Consider the following 23,366-nt stretch of genomic DNA (forward strand, 5'->3'; position numbering starts at 1 on the left):
CCCTGGACCCAGTGTAGACACGGAGACGCCCTCTCCTCACGGCCCCCTGACCCAGTGTAGACACGGAGACGCCCTGTCCTCACAGCCCCCTGGACCCAGTGTAGACACGGAGACGCCCTCTCCTCACGGCCCCCTGGACCCAGTGTAGACACAGAGACGCCCTCTCCTCACGGCCCCCTGGACCCAGTGTAGACACGGAGACGCCCTCTCCTCACGGCCCCCTGGACCCAGTGTAGACACGGAGACGCCCTCACCTCACGGCCCCCTGGACCCAGTGTAGACACGGAGACGCCCTCTCCTCACGGCCCCCTTGACCCAGTGTAGACACGGAGACGCCCTCTCCTCACGGCCCCATTGACCCAGTGTAGACACGGAGACGCCCTCTCCTCACGGCCCCCTGACCCAGTGTAGACACGGAGACGCCCTCTCCTCACGGCCCCCTGGACGCAGTGTAGACACGGAGACGCCCTCTCCTCACGGCCCCCTGGACCCAGTGTAGACACGGAGACGCCCTGTCCTCACGGCCCCCTGGACCCAGTGTAGACACGGAGACGCCCTGTCCTCACGGCCCCCTGAACCCAGTGTAGACACAGAGACGCCCTCTCCTCACGGCCCCCTGGACCCAGTGTAGACACGGAGACGCCCTCACCTCACGGCCCCCTGACCCAGTGTAGACACGGAGACGCCCTGTCCTCACGGCCCCCTGACCCAGTGTAGACACGGAGACGCCCTCTCCTCTCGGCCCCCTGACCCAGTGTAGACACGGAGACGCCCTCTCCTCACGGCCCCCTTGACCCAGTGTAGACACGGAGACGCCCTCTCCTCACGGCCCCCTGACCCAGTGTAGACACGGAGACGCCCTGTCCTCACGGCCCCCTGGACCCAGTGTAGACACGGAGACGCCCTCTCCTCTCGGCCCCCTGACCCAGTGTAGACACGGAGACGCCCTCTCCTCACAGCCCCCTGGACCCAGTGTAGACACGGAGACGCCCTCTCCTCACGGCCCCCTGGACCCAGTGTAGACACGGAGACGCCCTCTCCTCACGGCCCCCTGGACCCAGTGTAGACACGGAGACGCCCTCACCTCACGGCCCCCTGACCCAGTGTAGACACGGAGACGCCCTGTCCTCACGGCCCGCTGGACCCAGTGTAGACACGGAGACGCCCTCTCCTCTCGGCCCCCTGACCCAGTGTAGACACGGAGACGCCCTGTCCTCACGGCCCCCTGGACCCAGTGTAGACACGGAGACGCCCTCTCCTCACGGCCCCCTGGACCCAGTGTAGACACAGAGACGCCCTCTCCTCACGGCCCCCTGGACCCAGTGTAGACACGGAGACGCCCTCTCCTCTCGGCCCCCTGACCCAGTGTAGAAACGGAGACGCCCTGTCCTCACGGCCCCCTGGACCCAGTGTAGACACGGAGACGCCCTCTCCTCACGGCCCCCTGGACCCAGTGTAGACACGGAGACGCCCTCTCCTCACGGCCCCCTGGACCCAGTGTAGACACGGAGACGCCCTCACCTCACGGCCCCCTGACCCGGTGTAGACACGGAGACGCCCTCTCCTCACGGCCCCCTGGACCCAGTGTAGACACGGAGACGCCCTCACCTCACGGCCCCCTGACCCAGTGTAGACACGGAGACGCCCTGTCCTCACGGCCCGCTGGACCCAGTGTAGACACGGAGACGCCCTCTCCTCTCGGCCCCCTGACCCAGTGTAGACACGGAGACGCCCTGTCCTCACGGCCCCCTGGACCCAGTGTAGACACGGAGACGCCCTCTCCTCACGGCCCCCTGGACCCAGTGTAGACACGGAGACGCCCTCTCCTCACGGCCCCCTGGACCCAGTGTAGACACGGAGACGCCCTCACCTCACGGCCCCCTGGACCCAGTGTAGACACGGAGAGACGCCCTCTCCTCACGGCCCCCTTGACCCAGTGTAGACACGGAGACGCCCTGTCCTCACGGCCCCCTGACCCAGTGTAGACACGGAGACGCCCTCTCCTCTCGGCCCCCTGACCCAGTGTAGACACGGAGACGCCCTCTCCTCATGGCCCCCTGACCCGGTGTAGACATGGAGACGCCCTCTCCTCACGGCCCCCTGACCCAGTGTAGACACGAGCGACCCTCTCCTCACGGACCCCTGGACCCAGTGTAGACACGGAGACGCCCTCACCTCACGGACCCCTGGACCCAGTGTAGACACGGAGACGCCCTCACCTCACGGCCCCCTGACCCGGTGTAGACACGGAGACGCCCTCTCCTCTCGGCCCCCTGACCCAGTGTAGACACGAGCGACCCTCTCCTCACGGACCCCTGGACCCAGTGTAGACACGGAGACGCCCTCTCCTCACGGCCCCCTGGACGCAGTGTAGACACGGAGACGCCCTCTCCTCACGGCCCCCTGGACCCAGTGTAGACACAGAGACGCCCTGTCCTCACGGCCCCCTGGACCCAGTGTAGACACGGAGACGCCCTCTCCTCACGGCCCCCTGGACCCAGTGTAGACACGGAGACGCCCTCTCCTCTCGGCCCCCTCACCCAGTGTAGACACGGAGACGCCCTCTCCTCACGGCCCCCTGACCCGGTGTAGACATGGAGACGCCCTCTCCTCACGGCCCCCTGACCCAGTGTAGACACGAGCGACCCTCTCCTCACGGACCCCTGGACCCAGTGTAGACACGGAGACGCCCTCACCTCACGGACCCCTGGACCCAGTGTAGACACGGAGACGCCCTCTCCTCACGGCCCCCTGACCCGGTGTAGACACGGAGACGCCCTCTCCTCTCGGCCCCCTGACCCAGTGTATACACGAGCGACCCTCTCCTCACGGACCCCTGGACCCAGTGTAGACACGGAGATGCCCTCTCCTCACGGCCCCCTGACCCAGTGTAGACACGGAGACGCCCTGTCCTCACGGCCCCCTGGACCCAGTGTAGACACGGAGACGCCCTCTCCTCTCGGGCCCCTGACCCAGTGTAGACACGGAGACGCCCTGTCCTCACGGCCCCCTGGACCCAGTGTAGACACGGAGACGCCCTCTCCTCACGGCCCCCTGGACCCAGTGTAGACACGGAGACGCCCTCTCCTCACGGCCCCCTGGACCCAGTGTAGACACGGAGACGCCCTCTCCTCACGGCCCCCTGGACCCAGTGTAGACACGGAGACGCCCTGTCCTCACGGCCCCCTGACCCAGTGTAGACACGGAGACGCCCTGTCCTCACGGCCCCCTGGACCCAGTGTAGACACGGAGACGCCCTCTCCTCTCGGCCCCCTGACCCAGTGTAGACACGGAGACGCCCTCTCCTCTCGGCCCCCTGACCCGGTGTAGACACGGAGACGCCCTCTCCTCACGGCCCCCTGGACCCAGTGTAGACACGGAGACGCCCTGTCCTCATGGCCCCCTGACCCGGTGTAGACACGGAGACGCCCTCTCCTCTCGGCCCCCTGACCCGGTGTAGACACGAGCGACCCTCTCCTCTCGGCCCCCTGACCCAGTGTAGACACGGAGACGCCCTCTCCTCACGGCCCCCTGACCCAGTGTAGACACGAGCGACCCTCTCCTCTCGGCCCCCTGACCCAGTGTAGACACGAGCGACCCTCTCCTCTCGGCCCCCTGACCCAGTGTAGACACGGAGACGCCCTCTCCTCACGGACCCCTGGACCCAGTGTAGACACGAGCGACCCTCTCCTCTCGGCCCCCTGACCCAGTGTAGACACGGAGACGCCCTCTCCTCACGGCCCCCTGGACCCAGTGTAGACACGGAGACACCCTCTCCTCACGGCCTCCTGGACCCAGTGTAGACACGGAGATGCCCTCTCCTCACGGCCCCCTGGACCCAGTGTAGACACGGAGACGCCCTCTCCTCACGGCCTCCTGGACCCAGTGTAGACATGGAGACGCCCTCTCCTCACGGCCCCCTGGACCCAGTGTAGACACGAGCGACCCTCTCCTCACGGCCCCCTGGACCCGGTGTAGACACGGAGACGCCCTGTCCTCACGGCCCCCTGGACCCAGTGTAGACACGGAGACGCCCTGTCCTCACGGCCCCCTGGACCCAGTGTAGACACGGAGACGCCCTGTCCTCACGGCCCCCTGGACCCAGTGTAGACACGGAGACGCCCTCTCCTCACGGCCCCCTGGACCCAGTGTAGACACGGAGACGCCCTCTCCTCTCGGCCCCCTGACCCGGTGTAGACACGGAGACGCCCTCTCCTCACGGCCCCCTGACCCGGTGTAGACATGGAGACGCCCTCTCCTCACGGCCCCCTGACCCAGTGTAGACACGGAGACGCCCTCTCCTCACGGCCCCCTGACCCGGTGTAGACACGGAGACGCCCTCTCCTCTCGGCCCCCTGACCCAGTGTAGACACGAGCGACCCTCTCCTCACGGACCCCTGGACCCAGTGTAGACACGGAGACGCCCTCTCCTCACGGCCCCCTGACCCAGTGTAGACACGGAGACGCCCTCTCCTCTCGGCCCCCTGACCCGGTGTAGACACGGAGACGCCCTCTCCTCACGGCCCCCTGACCCGGTGTAGACACGGAGACGCCCTCTCCTCACGGCCCCCTGGACCCAGTGTAGACACGGAGACGCCCTGTCCTCACGGCCCCCTGACCCGGTGTAGACACGGAGACGCCCTCTCCTCTCGGCCCCCTGACCCAGTGTAGACACGAGCGACCCTCTCCTCTCGGCCCCCTGACCCAGTGTAGACACGGAGACGCCCTCTCCTCACGGACCCCTGGACCCAGTGTAGACACGAGCGACCCTCTCCTCTCGGCCCCCTGACCCAGTGTAGACACGGAGACGCCCTCTCCTCACGGCCCCCTGGACCCAGTGTAGACACGGAGACACCCTCTCCTCACGGCCTCCTGGACCCAGTGTAGACACGGAGACGCCCTCTCCTCACGGCCCCCTGGACCCAGTGTAGACACAGAGACGCCCTGTCCTCACGGCCTCCTGGACCCAGTGTAGACATGGAGACGCCCTCTCCTCACGGCCCCCTGGACCCAGTGTAGACACGAGCGACCCTCTCCTCACGGCCCCCTGGACCCGGTGTAGACAGGGAGACGCCCTCTCCTCTCGGCCCCCTGGACACAGTGTAGACACGGAGACGCCCTCTCCTCACGGCCTCCTGGACCCACTGTAGACATGGAGACGCCCTCTCCTCACGGCCCCCTGGACCCAGTGTAGACACGAGCGACCCTCTCCTCACGGCCCCCTGGACCCGGTGTAGACACGGAGATGCCCTCTCCTCTCGGCCCCCTGGACCCGGTGTAGACACGGAGATGCCCTCTCCTCTCGGCCCCCTGGACCCAGTGTAGACATGGAGACGCCCTCTCCTCACGGCCCCCTGGACCCAGTGTAGACACGAGCGACCCTCTCCTCACGGCCCCCTGGGCCCGGTGTAGACACGGAGACGCCCTCTCCTCACGGCCCCCTGGACCCAGTGTAGACACGGAGACGCCCTGTCCTCACGGCCCCCTGGACCCAGTGTAGACACGGAGACGCCCTCTCCTCACGGCCCCCTGGACCCGGTGTAGACACGGAGACGCCCTCTCCTCACGGCCCCCTGGACCCGGTGTAGACACGGAGACGCCCTCTCCTCACGGCCCCCTGGACGCAGTGTAGACACGAGCGACCCTCTCCTCACGGCCCCCTGGACCCAGTGTAGACACGGAGACGCCCTCTCCTCACGGCCCCCTGGACCCGTTGTACACACGGAGACGCCCTCTCCTCACGGCCCCCTGGACCCTTGTAGATTCGGGCACCCTCTCCTCATGGCCCCCTGGACCCTTGTAAATTCGGGCACCCTCTCCTCACGGCCCCCTGGACCCTTGTAGATTCGGGCACCCTCTCCTCACGGCCCCCTGGACCCTTGTAGATTCGGGCACCCTCTCCTCACGGCCCCCTGACCCAGTGTAGACATGGGACACCCTCCCCTCACGTGCACCCTGATGCAGTGTAGACACGGAGACACCCTCTCCTCACGGCCCCCTGACCCAGTGTAGACACGGAGACACCCTCTCCTCACGGCCCCCTGACCCAGTGTAGACATGGGAGACCCTCCCCTCACGTGCACCCTGATGCAGTGTAGACACGGAGACACCCTCTCCTCACGGCCCCCTGGACCCAGTGTAGACACGAGCGACCCTTTCCTCACGGCCCCCTGGACCCGGTGTAGACACGGAGATGCCCTCTCCTCTCGGCCCCCTGGACCCGGTGTAGACACGGAGATGCCCTCTCCTCTCGGCCCCCTGGACCCAGTGTAGACATGGAGACGCCCTCTCCTCACGGCCCCCTGGACCCAGTGTAGACACGAGCGACCCTCTCCTCACGGCCCCCTGGACCCGGTGTAGACACGGAGACGCCCTCTCCTCACGGCCCCCTGGACCCGGTGTAGACACGGAGACGCCCTGTCCTCACGGCCCCCTGGACCCAGTGTAGACACGGAGACGCCCTCTCCTCACGGCCCCCTGGACCCGGTGTAGACACGGAGACGCCCTCTCCTCACGGCCCCCTGGACCCGGTGTAGACACGGAGACGCCCTCTCCTCACGGCCCCCTGGACCCGGTGTAGACACGGAGACGCCCTCTCCTCACGGCCCCCTGACCCGGTGTAGACACGGAGACGCCCTCTCCTCACGGCCCCCTGGACCCAGTGTAGACACGAGCGACCCTCTCCTCACGGCCCCCTGGACCCAGTGTAGACACGGAGACGCCCTCTCCTCACGGCCCCCTGGACCCGTTGTACACACGGAGACGCCCTCTCCTCACGGCCCCCTGGACCCTTGTAGATTCGGGCACCCTCTCCTCACGGCCCCCTGGACCCTTGTAGATTCGGGCACCCTCTCCTCACGGCCCCCTGGACCCTTGTAGATTCGGGCACCCTCTCCTCACGGCCCCCTGGACCCTTGTAGATTCGGGCACCCTCTCCTCACGGCCCCCTGACCCAGTGTAGACATGGGAGACCCTCCCCTCACGTGCACCCTGATGCAGTGTAGACAGTGAGATCCCGTCTCCTCCAAGCGCATGTGGTTCTTAGTAAGATCCACCTGCAGGTCAGTTTCCTTAAGGAGCCCTGCAGCAGCGCCACCCTCTGTCCTGTGGAGAGGTTTCCTCCTTCTCGTGATGCCAACTCCCGCTTGGGAAGAATATAAGGGGCTCAACCCTTTGTTGGCCACTCTTGGTTTTGTTTTTTCTTGGCTTCCTGGAAAGGCGAGATGGGGTGAGATCTAGTAGCAGTTTCAAAATGGAGAAAAGTAAATATTCTGTTTTGCTTTGGTTTTTTTCTAGCGTGATACCAGCAGCAGCAGAAGTCAGCTGGTGAGTGACAATGCTGACCCAACATCACCCTTGTAGTTCAATCCTGCATGGGTGTGGGCATGCCCAGGCGCTTCAGTCGTGGCTGACTCTTTGTGACCCCATGGACTGTAGCCCACCAGGCCTCTCTGTCCCTGGGACTCTCCAGGCAACCATACTGGAGTGGGTTGCCATGCCCTCCTCCAGTGGAATCTTCCTGACCGGAGGATCGAACTTGCATCTGCCTACGTCTCCCGCATTGCAGGTGGATTCTTTACTCACACAGCCTCCAGGGAAGCCCCAGTTTAATCATACAATAGCCGTCAATGGACACACACCAATTGAAATTGTTCCAGCGGTGGCCTGGATGGGGATGACATAAACGTCAGATGATGGGGTTTCCTGAGAGCTGTGGTCTGCGATGTTTTTGGTACCAGGGACCAGTTGTGCAGGAGACAGATTTTGCATGGACAGCGAGGGATGGTTTGGGGTGATTGAAGAAGAAGAAGGTGGTTTAAGGACGATTGAAGAGCGTTGCGTTTACTGTGCACTTCGCTTCCGTTGTTGCCTGAACTCTACCTCAGGTCTTGAGGCCTTAGGTCCCAGAGGCTGAGGACTCCTGCCTTCGCATATCATCTGGGCAGTGCTAGAGCGGCCTCCCCCTTCTATCCATGTTGGTCCAGGAAATACTCCTTGAAGTATCACAGAGGTGATTGCCTCCCTCAAAACTCCTCTCGAGGTTGGTCATCAAAGTACTTTTTGTTGATATTTTTCTGAGCTTCACCACCACTGTGACCTCGGTATCGTCCCCTGTCCGATGAGGAACGTGAACTTGGTCCTCTGAACATCCTTCGCGGGGCCATCATCCGTCTGTGGGTCTGTGCACATCCTCTTCAGCTCGTGAACCACTGCTGTGTCTGTCCTGAACGATCCCAGAAGCCCCAGGAGTAGCCACTCAGAAAATGCAGGACAATCACCCATTCTCTTATTTATCTAAGCGTCTCTCTGAACTATTCAGGACGCAAATTACAACATTCACGCCCAGGTTGGGAGGGTGTGGGCTTAAATTTACCACTTCAGTTGGGCAACTGAAAACACACACACACAGCCCTCACTCTTTTTCTCAACACAGGTGGCACCTCTAACTTTCTGCTTTCTCCAAAGATTGTAGTATTTGGTGACTCCGGGAACAGATACAACTTTCCGAAGCCGGGATCCAAAGCAAAACATACTGTGAAGATAAGGACGGCGGACGCCCGGAAAGCCCGCTGGGGTGCCTGGAGCCTGCCCGTTGAGTTCGGTAGGTGTCCTGAGACCGTGCCCGGACAGGTCCTGGCATTCTGAGGCCTTCTCTGAGCCGTTCTGGGAAGAGTTCCCGTCCCCGAGCCCTTGGTGACACTGTCCCCCTGGCATCAGCAACACCTAGTGAGTGAAAGTGAAAGTTACCCAGTCGTGTCCGACTCTCTGTGACCCCGTGGACTGTAGCCCACCAGGCTCCTCTGTCCATGGGATTGCCCAGGCAAGGATACTGGAGTGGGTTGCCATACCGTCCTCCAGGGGATCTTCCCGACCTAGGGATTGAAGCCGGGTCTCCTGCATTGCAGGCAGATTCTTTACTGTCTGAGCCACCAGGCAAAGATTAATTTAAACTATGGGCGAGAAAAAAAAAAATGTTGACTTTTCCCAGAATACAGTTCTGAACAGACTTGGCTCACTTCCACATGACATTTTTTTTTGGTTTCACCTGCCATCCGCGATATGCAGTTTTGACAACTGATGTATCACTTAAAAGAAAAGATAACTGCTTTGCTTAACAAGTCACATTTGTTCTGTGTATACTGAGAAGTGTTGCAACAGGGAACGCGTCCATCAGGTTATAATCACTCTGATAGACTGAGAGTTTCTCGTTGTGTTTTGGACTATTCACAGATGAAAAATGTGCCCTAGTTAAGAAAAATAATTTTGGAGAAGGAAATGGCAACCCACTCCAGTATTCTTGCCTGGGAAATCCCATGGACAGAGGAACCTGGCGGGCTACAGTCCATGGGGTCGCATAGAGTCAGACACGGCTGAGCGACTAACACAGAGAAACGAAAATAGCTTATTGTAAAGAGCACTTACTCTAAATGACACGTGAGATGAAAGCTTAAGGATAGATGGGACGGGACTTCTCCGGCGGTCCAGCAGTTAAGATCTGCCTTCCAATGCAGGGGATGTGTGTTCGATCCCTGGCCTGGGAGCTAAGACCTCACATGCCTTCAGGCAAAAAGGCCAAAGCATCAAACAGAGGCCATAAGGAATTCCCTCACTGTCGAGAGGCTAAGAGGCTTCCCTCCCAGTGTTCAATCCCTGGTCATGGAAATCGATCCCTCGTGCCACAGCCAAGCCCCAGCACAGTCAAATAAGGGAATAAATATTAAAAGAAGAATTAATATTGTAATAAATTCACCAAATGGGAGTGAACGGAGTTTACAACTGTTTGCCTGGAACTGTTCATCCTGCTCAGCTACTGAGCCTTTCTTCTGTCCATTTTTAAATCGAATGGTCTTTAGATTGCTATGTTCTAAGAGTGCTTTGTATCTGGGCTCATCTCTTGTTCAGTCTCTCAGTCGTGTCCGACTCTTTGTGACGCCATGGACCGCAGCACGCCAGGCCTCCCTGTCCATCACTGTCTCCTGGAGTTTGCTGAAACTCATGTCCATCGCGTTGGTGATGCCATCCAACCATCTCATCCTCTGTCGCCCCCTTCTCCTCCCGCCTTCAATAGCACCAGGGTCTCTTCCAGTGAGTCAGCTCTTTGCATCAGGTGGCCAAAGTATTGGAGTTTCAACTTCAGCATCAGTCCTTCCAGTGAATACTCAGGACTGATCTCCTTTAGGATGAACTGGTTGGATCTCCTTGCAGTGCAAGGGACTCTCAGGAGTCTTCTCCAGCCTCACAGTTGGAAAGCATCAATTCTTCGGCACTCTGCCTTCTTTTTGGTCCAGCTCTCACATCCGTACATGACTACTGGGAAAAACGGTAGCTTTGACTAGACGGACCTTTGTCGGCAAAGTAGAGTCTACTGTCTCTCCGACGTTTTCTGTGAAAGCTCCGGGTTAGGGTACTCCCGTAGATTTCCCTTCTTGTGAGGCTTGTCTGGTGGCTCAGACGGTAAGGAATCCGCCTGCAACTCAGGAGACACAGGTTTGGTCCCTGCTTGGGGAAGATCCTCTGAAGGAGGAAACGGCAACCCACTCCAGTATTCTTGCCTGGAGAATCCCATGGACAGAGGAGCCTGGCGGGCTGCAGTCCATGGGGTCACAAAGGGTAAGACGTGGCAGAGGGACGAACGCTTTCAGTTTCCCTGGCCGAATTTCCTCGTCCGCGAGCCCGTGATCTGGCTGAGTGAGGACAGCGGCTCCCCCGCGCCTTCGGGGTCCCTGGCATGTCCCCCCGCTCTGTCTTCCCCAGGCTCCGAAGAACCAGAGTCCAGCCTGGTGTACATCTGCGTTCTGGTGGTTCTGGGGACCCTCGTCTGTGGCCTGACCCTCGGCTGCCTTTTCAAAAGGTAACCCCGGGGAGTCCCGGGTCGGCTAACCCCCGTGTCTAAAGTCACCCCGCCCCGATCGGCTTGCGGAGATGAGAAGGCGGCCTGCAAACGCCCCAGACGGTCCAAGCCGCCCTGTAGATTTTCCATGAGAAAATGTGTCTGGGGAAAACAGGGCTGCGCTGAAAAAAAATTGCACAGTGTGAATGTTGCGAGTTTATGTTTTCTTGGGGGCAAAATTAGGACCATGGGCTTCCCTGGGGGCTCAATGGTGAAGAATCTGTCTGCAGTGCAGGAGACCTGGGTTTGATCCCTGGGCTGGGAAGATCCCCTGAAGGAGAGCATGGCAACCCACTCCAGGATTCTCGCCTGGAGAATCCCATGGACAGAGGAGCCTGGAGGGCTACAGTCCACGGGGTCGCAGAGAGTCAGACACGACTGAGCGACTGAATGAACAAAGGAATGAGTGAAGGGTTGCAGCCCGGGACACAGCGCCTCGGATAGCTCTGAGGAGCTGCTGCAAAGAGGCAGGGAAGGCAGGTTGGCGTATATGTGATTTTGCTGAAGCGGGAGTTCACACAATCAAGCATATATTTATTTTTTTTTGCAGAAGGTCTCTGCTAGTCATGGGGAGCAGACATCACCGTGAAGCGTTTCATTGCTTGTCTAGCTATGAGGAGATGCGAGAGTTGGGCTCATAAAATCGGTTCCTGGGAATATCTTACTATTTGAAGACCTGTCCTGCCAGTTTTTTTTTTTTTTTTTTTTCCTCCAGAGCACAGAGTGGCTCATGTCTGCTCTCCACCCTGAACTTCTTTCGGGAGGTGATTGAAGGTCAGCAGCTGCAGAAGCAGCTGGTTTAATCCTTGTAGAGATAGATGAAGTTTTGAAAGAGTGAGTCGCTCAGTCGTGCCCGACTCTTTGCAACCCCGTGGACCATAGCCCGCCAGGCTCCTCCATCCGTGGGATTCTCCAGGCAGGAATCCTGGAGTGGGTTGCCATGCCCTCTTCCAGGGGATCTTCCCGAACCAAGGGTCAAACCCAGCTGTCCTGCGCTGCAGGTGGATTCTTTAGCACGTGAGTCAGCAGGAAAGCCCGCTTACAGCTCAGCTGTGCTCCAGGGCCCGGCTTCTGTGTTTTTCAGAGCATCTGGAATTCTTGGAATGTTCCTCCTTGACAGACTTCTCTTTTCCCATAGCGTGTTACTCAGCCCCAGCTCCCAGGCCCCTACAGGCCGCGTCCCCCCGCCACAGGGACCCCGCTAGCCTTTTTCCTGTCATATGAGCTCAGCAATCACGCAGGCTCTCTCAGACGCCCCGGAAGGAAGCCTGGCGTGTGCAGAATAAAGCTTGCGAGCTCTGCAGAGCCACGGGGAGATTTGGCTCATGGGGAGACCCTCCTGCAGGGCGTGTGGGTCCCGTGGGCGTTGACCCGAGGCGTCTTTGTCACCAGGCTCCCCCGCCCCCACCATTGTTGGGTATCCTGTGTCTCCCCAGAGACAAGGGGAGACCCTGAGTGCCTGCTGCAATAAGCTGCAAGGCATCGCGGTGTTTGGAACATGAAGAAGACCGTGGGCAGCCCGACCACGGATAGTAGAGGCAGGAGCTCGGGTCATGTTTTAACATCAAAGACTGATTTTAATCAAAAGCTGTGTGACTTCCTGTGGCTGCCGGAACCAGTGACCACAGCTGGGGGGCTTAAAACCACAGACATCCATCCTGCCCCAGTCCCAGGGACAAAAACGTCTGAGGTCAGGGTGTCCCAGGGCTGAGCTCCCTGCAGAGGCTCCGGGGAGGGCCCTCCCCGCCTCTTCCAGCTTCTGGGGGCTCCGGGCGTCCGTCCCTGGGCTGGTGGCCGCCTCCCTCCCGTCTCCGCCTCCGTCTCCACGTGGCTTCTCCGCTGCGTCCGTGTCTCTCCTCTTCCGTGTCTTATAAGGACCCTGTCCCTGGGTTTAGGGCCACCCCCACCCAGGAGGACCTCATCTCAGACCCTTCACTCCGTCACAGCTGCGGAGACCCCATTTCATAACAAGCTCCCTTTCCCAGGCTTCAGGACTCGAGTGGATCTTTGGGGCCACCGTTCAGCTCAGCACAGCATCTTACGAGGTCACACAGTTGCCTTCTTGTCGTGAGAACGAAAACAAGTGCCCATGTGTTCGTTCAGCACCACTGAGACGCTGGGGCACCATGGAATAGCCCTAAAAATGTGTGCCATCCACAGCAAACTGGTCAGTCTGGAATCGTGGTCTTCAAGGCTGGGTATATCTCCCAGCCTTTTAAAATCAGAGAGTGTGGATTCCTCCAACCTGCTCAAGACTGGGCACATACCACCACTGCCGTCTCTGCACCCAAGACAGTGAATATTCAGTTCAGTTCAGTTGCTCAGTCGTGTCCGACTCTGTGCGACCCCATGGACTGCAGCACGCCAGGCCTCCCTGTCCTCCTCCTTCACCAGCTCCCAGAGTTTGCTCAAACTCATGTCCATCGAGCTGGTGATGCCATCCAACCATCTCATCCTCTGTCATCCAATACTCTGGTTTCTCTTCAAAGACAGTGAATGAAGGTTCTGGAAAGACCTTCCTAGGCATTTCTTAAGTACATCCGCAAAGGGTATATTATATTCGCTGGAGTGTAAGATTGGAGGCCGTCCTTCTGTGATTTTTTTTTAAGATTTTTTTTTTTGGTGGATCATTATTATTTTTTTTAATGTCTCTCCTTTTCTTTTATTTTTCTTTTATTTTTGGAGTTTGAAGTTTTTATGTTGTAAATTGAAGAAAGTAGGGAAAACCACTAGACCATTCAGGTATGACCTAAATCAAATTCCTTAAGATTATACAGTAGAAGTGAGAAATAGATTTAAGGGCCTAGATCTGATAGATAGAGTGCCTGATGAACTATGGATGGAGGTTTGTGACATTGTACAGGAGACAGGGATCAAGACCATCCCCATGGGAAAGAAATGCAAAAAAAGCAAAATGGCTGTCTGGGGAGGCCTTACAAATAGCTGTGAGAAGAGAAGCGAAAAGCAAAGGAGAAAAGGAAAGATACAAGCATCTGAATGCAGAGTTCCAAAGAATAGCAAGGAGAGATAAGAAAGCCTTCCTCAGCGATCAGTGCAAAGAAATAGAGGAAAAGAACAGAACGGGAAAGACTAGAGATCTCTTCAAGAAAATTAGAGACACCAAGGGAACATTTCATGCAAAGATGGGCTTGATAAAGGACAGAAATGGTCTGGACCTAACAGAAGCAGAAGATATTAAGAAGAGGTGGCAAGAATACACAGAAGAACTGTACAAAAAAGATCTTCATGACCAAGATACTCACGATGGTGTGATCACTCACCTAGAGCCAGACATCCTGGAATGTGAAGTCAAGTGGGCCTTAGAAAGCATCACTACGAACAAAGCTAGTGGAGGTGATGGCATTCCAGTTGAGCTATTTCAAATCCTGAAAGATGATGCTGTGAAAGTGCTGTATTCAGTGTGCCAGCAAATTTGGAAAACTCAGCAGTGGCCACAGGACTGGAAAAGGTCAGTTTTCATTCCAGTCCCAAAGAAAGGCACTGCCAAAGAATGCTCAAACTACTGCACAGTTGCACTCATCTCACACGCTAGTAAAGTAATGCTCAAAATTCTCCAAGCCAGGCTTCAGCAATACGTGAACCGTGAACTTCCAGATGTTTAAGCTCGTTTTAGAAAAGGCAAAGGAACCAGAGATTAAATTGCCAACATCCGCTGGATCATGGAAAAAGCAAGAGAGTTCCAGAAAAACATCTATTTCTGCCTTATTGACTATGCCAAAGCCTTTGACTGTGTGGATCACAGTCAACTGTGGAAAATTCTGAAAGAGATGGGAATACCAGACCACCTGACCTGCCTCTTGAGAAACCTATATGCAGGTCAGGAAGCAACAGTTAGAACTGGACATGGAACAAGAGACTGGTTCCAAATAGGAAACGGAGTACGTCAAGGCTGTATATTGTCACCCTGCTTATTTAACTTATATGCAGAGTGAGTCATGAGAAATGCTGGACTGGAAGAAGCACAAGCTGGAATCCAGATTGCCGGGAGAAATATCAATAACCTCAGATATGCAGATGACACCACCCTTATGGCAGGAAGTGAAGAGGAACTAAAAAGCCTCTTGATGAAAGTGAAAGAGGAGAGTGAAAAAGTTGGCTTAAAGCTCAACATTCAGAAAACGAAGATCATGGCATCTGGTCCCATCACTTCATGGGAAATAGATTGGGAAACAGTAGAAACAGTGTCAGACTTTATTTTGGGGGGCTCCAAAATCACTGCAGATGGTGACTGTAGCCATGAAGTTAAAGGACGCTTACTCCTTGAAAGGAAAGTTATAACCAACCTAGATAGCATATTCAAAAGCAGAGACATGACTTTGCCAACAAAGGTCCGTCTAGTCAAGGCTGTGGCTTTTCCAGTGGTCATGTATGGATGTGAGAGTTGGACTATAAAGAAAGCTAAACACCGAAGAATTGATGCTTTTCAACTGTGGTGTTGGAGAAGACTCTTGAGAGTCCCTTGGAGTGCAAGGAGATCCAATCAGTCCATTCTAAAGGAAATCAGTCCTGGGTGTTCATTGGAAGGACTGATGGCGAAAGCTGAAACTCCAGTACTTTGGCCACCTCATGCGAAGAGTTGACTCATTGGAAAAGACTCTGATGCTGGGGGGGATTGGGGGCAGGAGGAGAAGGGGACAACAGAGGATGAGATGGCTGGATGGCATCACCTACTCGATGGACATGAGTTTGGGTGAACTCCGGGAGTTGGTGATGGACAGGGAGGCCTGGAGTGCTGCAGTTCATGGGGTCCTGAAGAGTCCGACATGACTGAGTGACTGAACTGAACTGAACTGATAGCCAATAAACAATGTTGCGATAGTTTCAGGTGGACAGCAAAGGGATTCAGCCATCCATACACATGTATCCATTCTCCCCCAAACTCCCCTCCCATCCAGGCTGCCACGTGACATTGAGCAGAGTTCCCTGTGCTGTCCAGCAGGTTCTTGTTGGTTCTCCATGTTAAATACAGCAGTGTGTCCATGTCCACCCCTAATTCCCTAACTGTCCCTTCCCCCATCCTTCCCCCTGGGAACCATAAGGTTATTACAGAGTATTGAGCAGAGTTCCCTGTGCTGGACAGCAGGTCCTTGCTGGTTCTCCATGTTAAATACAGCAGTGTGTCCATGTCCATCCCAGACTCCCTAACTATCCTTCTTCCCATCTCCCCACTCCCTCGTAATGATAAGTTGGTTTTCTAAGTCTGTGAGTCTCTTTCTATTTTGTAGGTGAGTTGGCATCATTTCCTTTTAGACTCCACAGGTGAGGGAAGCCACACGATATTTCTCCTTCTCTGTCTGACTGACTTCACTCAGTATGACAATCTCTGGGTCCATCCATGTCGCTGTTAATGGCATTGTTTCATCCTTTTTAACAGTTGCGTAATAGTCCATCGTGTATATATACCATGATGTGCCTCATTTTTAAAGTGTTTACTGAATTGGTTACAATCGTGCTTCCGTTTTATGGTGTTTTTTTGTCTGCAAGGTATGTGGGATCGTAGCTTCCTGACCAGGGATCACATTGGCACCCCAGGGCCCGAACTCACACCCCCTGCCTTGGAAGGTGACATCTTAACTCCCGGACCTCCAGGGGAAGGCTCCCCTTCTATGGTTCTTAAAGGGAACTGTTCTGAAGACGTGAGTCCAGAGGGCATGTTTGTACTTAATATAGCGTGCCTCTCCTCTGGGAGCCAGGACAAAAGTGTGGGCCTGTCCGTCTTCTCTTCACCTCATCTCTTATCTCCCCAGGTTCCTCAAGACCCACAGGTTATTCCCTCCGGTTCCACAGATCAAAGATAAATTGAATGATAACCAACAAATCGACCACGAGGTATGTCCGGGATGAGTGAGGGGGCAGCCACGATGGACAGGTGGGGAACGGCGAGCCCAGAAGCTCGTCTGTGCCCAGCCAAAGCTGAGGTCCACAGGAGGAGGCTGGAATCACGTGTCCTGCTCGCTGGCTTTCTCCGGGGCAGGGTCGGGGTGGGTGGGGGTTTCGTCTGCAAGCTGTGTCCGGGGAAATTAGCCTGGTTCTGGAGAAGGAGGAGGAGAGAAGGGGAAGATGGGGATGGCAGAGACAGAGACAGACCTAACGAGGTCCAGCCAGATCTCTAGCACACAGAGAGGACGAAAAACAATAGAACAGGAGACAAGAGAGACAGACTGAACGGGGCCCAGCCAGATCTCCAGGGGGCAGCACACAGGATGAAAAAGGACACAGGACAAGACAAACACGCTCCCACCCCCCGATATGTAGCGCTTCCCTGGTGGCTCAGATAGTAAAGAACCCGCCCGCAATGTGGGAGACCCTGGTTCGGTCCCTGGGTTGGGAAGATCCCCTGGAGAAGCGGAATGGCAACCCACTCCAGTATTCTTGGGCTTCCCTTGTGGCTCAGATGGTTAAAAACAAAAAACAAAAAAAAACTCCACATGCAATGAGGGAGACCTGGGTTTGATTCCCTGGGTTGGGAAGATCCCCTAGAGGAGGGAATGGCAACCCACTCCAGTATTCTTGCCTGGAGAATCCTCATGGGTAGAGGAGAGCCTGGTGGGTTATATATACTCCATGGGGTCGCCAAGAGTTGGACACAGCTGAGCGACTAACACTTTCACTTTCAAATGTGGGAAACCCTCCCCTGCACTTGGGTTCACCCGTCAAGCCCATCTTCCCGAGGCAGGGACTGCATCCGCCTCCTCCACGTTCTGCCGTCACGCCCTGGTGGGTTCCTGGGGAGGTCTAGGGTCCTGCGACACTCTCCTTCCGAGCTCTGAGCTCCATGCGGTCCCAGCAAGTGTGGTACGCGAGTCTCAGACGTCCCTCCCCCAGCTCATCTGCCGCCGATGAGCTCCCACTCGGAGACCAGGCTCCCATTTCTGTCTAAACCTTCCACCTCCGTGGGGCCTCCGGGGGCTTCTGGGGAGTTGACATCCCTGCCTTTCTCGCCCATCAGATGCTATGGGAGAAGTTTACACACGAAGCGGGAAAAGGTGACAAGGAAGAGGTCTTAACCGTGGAGACAGTCTCAGAAGCCCCAGCGAAACTGTGAATTCCAGGCGTCTCCATACCCGGGACTTTCTAGAAGCTGTTTACTTTTTAAAAAATATTTTTTAAACATTTCTTAAGTATTTTATTTACTGTTTTCTAATGAAGCTTTTTTAAATTGTTGTGTTTTTATAGCATTCTATCTTTTTGTTCTTTTAACGAGGCTTCCCAGGGAGTCAGTGGTAAAGTACTCGCCTGTGAATTGAAGAAACTCAGGTTCGATTCCTGGGTCAGAAAGAATCCCTGGAGAAGGAAATGGCAACTCACTCCAGTATTCTTGCCTGGAGAATCCCATGGACAGAGGAGCCTGGGATCCTCTATGGGGTCATGAAGAACCAACTAATCAACAACTGTTTTTTTTACTCTAAAAGATAATGTCCTGTTTCTCAAAGGTGCTTTTGTAGCTGGAGGGATGTTTGAATGCCTTTCAAATCTGAACAACTTAATGCACCTCTCAGCGCCTCCTGAAACCCCATCCCCTCATCACACGCAGGTGTCCAGACTGCCAGTGGCCGCTGGGGCTGGAACACCGTCTCCCCTGCCTCTGCTTTTACTGGTGGACAGAATACATCCTCCTGTCTTGGTTTTTCATTTTTTTCCTATATCAGCTGCAGTTTAGAAAGAAATGAGTTTCCAGAAGCTACTGTAACAGGACCTCCACGATGGACTTGGCATGGCAGGAATCTATCCGTTAACAGCTCGTACGGTCTCCTGTGTAATTCTTTTAACGGTCTCTGCGATGACCTGACCCCCAGGCGGGTGGTCCACGACCCAGTCTCCATCTCGGGATCGTGGCGTTCATCACTGCTGTTAACTTCCTTGTGTCGGAAGGCAACCCGTTTGTGGGTTCCGGGATTTAGGATATCACTGGGGATGTTATTCTGTCCACCACACGGGGAGGGGACGCAGACGTCCTTGGGGACATTTTTCTGTCCACCGCACGGTGTCCCAAAGAGGGGAGATTGGGTGAGCCGGGAGCCATCCCCAGACCTGCAGATTCAAACGTCACCCTCTGGGTGTAGAGGCCCCTTTCCCCCCACCCTCCTTCCCCCTCATAAGATGTCCTGTGCATTCTTCGCGTTCCCCTGGAGTCCTCCACCAAAACCAGCTGAGTCGTACGCTTTTTGCACAAACCGGCAAAGCCTTTTTTGTTGTTGTTTTTTTAAACTCCGGTCTTTTCTCGAGCTTTGTGAGCCATTTTAGCCAATTACCCAGCCCCACGGAGGGGGTCTTGGGAAGCCTGACTTACAAGCTGGTCAGTCAGAAGTCTGGGCTGCCTGGGACCCCCCTCCCCACGAGGGGTCTGAAGAGACTGGGATCAGAAGCCTTGGGGAGCCGGTTTTTCATGCTGGAAAATGACCTGGAAGCTGACACACAGCCAGGTGAAAACGCATCGGGGCTAGAAACGATCTGGACACAACAGCTGTGTCATTTTAACATGTGAATATTACAGAACTCAGGAAACATGAGCTATTTGCTGTTTCTGTTTGTACGCACATTGCTTTTATTTCACTTTTTTTAGATTCCAAAAGGATGGTTGCCAATGGGGAAAGGCAGGTAGGGTTCATGGGCGGGGGAGCAGGGTAATTTAGATGTTTGGGGTTAAAAGTGTGAACTGTAAATTGATCAGTGGATATAACGTGTTAGACGTAAAATAGATAAGCAACAGAGATTTACGGTATACCTCAGGGAATCAGATAATCCTATTCCATATGATGTCAGACACTATAATGAAAAGGGGTCTGAGAAAAATGTATGTCTCCATAAGGGAATCAGTTTGCTGTACCCCTGAAACTAACACAGTGTTGTAAGTCTGCAGCCACGTGTTCAGTCGTCTCCGAGTCTCTGCGACCCCATGGGCCACAGGCCCCCAGCCTCCTCTGTCCATGGGACCCTCCGGGCAAGAACACTGGAGTGGGCTGCCGTGCCCTCCACCAGGGGATCTTCCCAAGCATCACACCTCTGTCTCCTGCATTGGCGGGCGGATTCTTTAGCACTGAGCTACCAGGGAAACTATACTTTAAAATTAAGAAAAAAATTTAAAGTCAAGTCACTCTATACTTTAAAACTTTTTTAAAAAATGTAAAGTCACTCTAGAGGCGTCCCAGGTGACTCCCCGGCAAAGAATATGCCTTCGAGTGCGGTAGACATGGGTTCGATCCCTGGGTGGGGAAGACCCCCTGGAGGAGGAAAGGGCAGCCCACTCCAGTCTTCTTGCCTGGAGAATCCCATGGACAGAGGAGCCTGGGGGGCTACAGTGCATGGGGTCTCAGAGAGTTGGACACGACGGAGCAGCTGGACAACAGCAAGAAGCTTATTCTAGTGAGAAAAAGGAAACAGTTCTTCAACCAGGCGCCCCTGGCACGGAGGATCTGATACCCCCAGCTCCCCTCCCCATCCTGTTCCCCCCAGAAGGGTCCCCTCCTGGCCCCTGCTTGGCACTGAGGCTGCTGGCCCAGCTGTTCTATCTCTGCCGCCCAGGAGGCAGCTGTGTACCCTCCTGGGTTTGCACCACGATGCAAACCCAGACCTGTGGTTTGCACCACGATGCCCCTGCAGGAACCAGCGACCGTGGAGTCGAGAGTATCGGGAACTGGTGTCTGCAGTGGTGCCTGGGAGGATGAGGAAGCTGGCGCAGCTGGGCTGGTGGGGTTGGTCCGGGCGACCCCAGCCGCCTCCTGGGTCCTCTCCGTGCAGGAAGGCACAGGGCAAGCACATGCTTCCTGGGGCCCTTCTCGGGGCCGCTCTGCAGCTGGCTGAGTCGCATCCTGAAATAGACAGCTGATGCGCTCATTTAGGACTGAGTTACTGGGCATGGATGCATGGAGCAGGGTCCGTTTCAGCATCATGGGATCCCCGGGGTGGAGGGTGGGCACTGGGAGGGGTGTGTGTGTGTGTGTGTGAATCGCTCAGTCGCGTAAGATTCTCTGCGAACCCATGAACTGTGGCCCAACAGGGTCCTCTGTCCATGGGGTTCTCCAGGCAGGAATGCTGCAGTGGGTTGCTGTTTCAGTATTCTTGTCTGGGAAATCTCATGGACGGAGGAGCCTGGTGGGCTATTACAGTGCAGGAGAGGGAGGGAGGCAGAGAATAGTTCCCACCCCGAGGGAGCCAGCTCCCGGGGAAGAAGCTGAGAACATGTCACGTGGAGAAGGAGGAAGTGGATGGCGTGTGAGTGACGTTGGTCTTTGAATCTGAAATTCCCCCCAACTTACAGCTTCTTCCTTGTTGTTATTCAGTCGCTGAGTCGTGTGTGACTCTTTGCGACCCCGTGGACAGCAGCACGCCAGGCCTCCCTGTCCATCACCAACTCCCGGAGTTCACTCAAACTCATGTCCATCGAGTCGGTGATGCCATCCAGCCATCTCATCCTCTGTCGTCCCCTTCTCCTCCCGCCCTCAATCTTTCCCAGCATCAGGGTCTTTTCCAATAAGTTGGCTCTTCCCATCAGGTGGCCAAAGTACTGGAGTTTTCAGCTTCAGCATCAGCCCTACCAGTGAATATTCAGGACTGATCTCCCGCCTGCAGACCACTGAAGGTTCAGCCACAGCCTTGCTGGTGGGTCAGCTCCGCTCAAAGCAACCGGGAAACCGTAGCAGTCAGAGTTCTCCAGAGAAATAAGACGAACAGGGTGGAGATTTGTGATAGATGGGTGGATAGATGGGATCGAGAGATCGGCAGGGAGACGGGTGGAGAGAGATGGTAGAGAGAGAGAGATGTTAGGTAAGTAGGTAGACAGAGAGGCAAACAGAGATGATCGGTTCATAGAAAGTGAAAATGAAGTCGCTCAGTCGTGTGTCCGACTCTGCGACCCCAGGGACTGTAGCATATCAGGCTCCTCCATCCGTGGGATTTTCCAAGCAAGAGTGCTGGAGTGGATTGCCATTTCCTTAGATGATGAATAAATAGGGAGACAGACAGGTGGGTAGAGATGGTAGACAGATAGGCAAATAGGTCGTAGAGATAATAGGCAAATAGGCAGATAGAGATGATAGGCATAAAGGTAGATATGGCTGATAGAAGCAGACGGTAGGTGGAGAGATAGGCAAGCGGATACAGACAGATGATCGGTAGGTAGGCACAGATGATAGATGGACCAATGGGTAGAAAGATGGACAGGCAGACAGAGACGATACATGGGTAGGTAGACAATAGGTCAATAGGTACGTGGCAGATATAGATAGGAAGATAGATGTGGGTAACAGGTAGACAGAGACGCTGGATATGTAGATAGAGATGGTAGGGAAATAGGGAGACGGGTGCATACAGATAATAGACTGGTACGTAGACCAGTACGCAGGCAGACAGACAGACAGGTGGATGGAGATGATGGGTGAATGGAAAAATAGGTAAACAGGCAGGTGGGCAGAGATGAAAGTGAAGTCGCTCAGTCGTGTCTGAGTCTTTGCAGCCCCGTGGACTGTAGCCCATCAGGCTCCTCTGTCCATGGGATCCTCCAGGCAAGAGTACTGGAGTGGGTTGCCATTTCCTTCTCCAGGGGATCTTTCCCCAACCCAGGGATGGAACCCGGGTCTCCCGCATTGCAGGCAGACGCTTTAACCTCTGAGCCACCAGGGAGGCCAGGCAGAGATGCTAGATAGACAGACAGGCAGATCGATAGGTGGGCAGAGATGATGGATAGGTCGACAGAGATGATAAATTGGTAGATCAATAGATAGGTAGGTAGAGATGACAGACAGACAGACACAGGTAGACGGATGGACGGGTAGATAGAGCTGATAGGTAAGTTGAGAGTAGGTAAATAGTAGATGATGGATGGATGGACAGCTATAGATGTATATAGGCAGACACAGGTCAACTGATGGGTACCTGTGTAATTCATAGATGAAAGAGATGAGATGTCGGAGAAGGCAATGGCAGCCCACTCCAGTACCCTTGGCCTGGCAAATCCCATGGACGGAGGAGCCTGGTGGGCTGCAGTCCACGGGGTTGCTAGGAGTCAGGCACGACTGAGCGACTTCACTTTCACTTTTCACTTTCCTGCACTGGAGAAGGAAATGGCTGCCCACTCCAGTGTTCTTGCCTGGAGAATCCCAGGGACGGGGGAGCCTGGTGGGCTGCCGTCTATGGGGCCGCACAGAGTCGGACACGACTGAAGCGACTTAGCAGCAGCAGCAGCAGCAGAGATGAGATGTAAGCTGTGGATACAGAGAGAGATTTATGTGTGTGTGTGTGTGTGTGTGGATATATGTATGGATATATATAGATGTATATAGGGAGAGACAGACAGAATCTTATACAGCTGGCCCTCCTCAGCTACAAGTGCAGAACCCAGGGCCAACTATACATACGAAGATAGATATACAGATATCTACCTATATATAGAAAGAGATGCGGCTACACATATCTACCTGGAGAAAGGTAGACACGTATGGTGATAGATAATGCATAA

At 55.7% G+C, this 23,366-nt stretch overlaps 1 protein-coding gene across 1 annotated transcript in view; it reads left to right on the forward strand.

The window, feature by feature from the left end:
• CSF2RA (colony stimulating factor 2 receptor subunit alpha) overlaps positions 1-17,977 on the forward strand; it is a 29,804-nt gene extending 11,827 nt beyond the window's left edge. The window contains exons 8-12 of the mRNA XM_052663294.1: positions 7,297-7,326; positions 8,467-8,602; positions 10,756-10,852; positions 16,660-16,741; positions 17,862-17,977. Coding sequence (XP_052519254.1) covers positions 7,297-7,326; positions 8,467-8,602; positions 10,756-10,852; positions 16,660-16,741; positions 17,862-17,957 — 441 coding nt within the window. The 3' untranslated portion in view covers positions 17,958-17,977. The remainder of the gene's footprint in view (positions 1-7,296; positions 7,327-8,466; positions 8,603-10,755; positions 10,853-16,659; positions 16,742-17,861) is intronic.
• Positions 17,978-23,366: the final 5,389 nt, after the last annotated feature.

This window comes from Budorcas taxicolor, chromosome X (genome assembly GCF_023091745.1).
Source record: "Budorcas taxicolor isolate Tak-1 chromosome X, Takin1.1, whole genome shotgun sequence".
Taxonomy (NCBI): Eukaryota; Metazoa; Chordata; class Mammalia; order Artiodactyla; family Bovidae; genus Budorcas; species Budorcas taxicolor.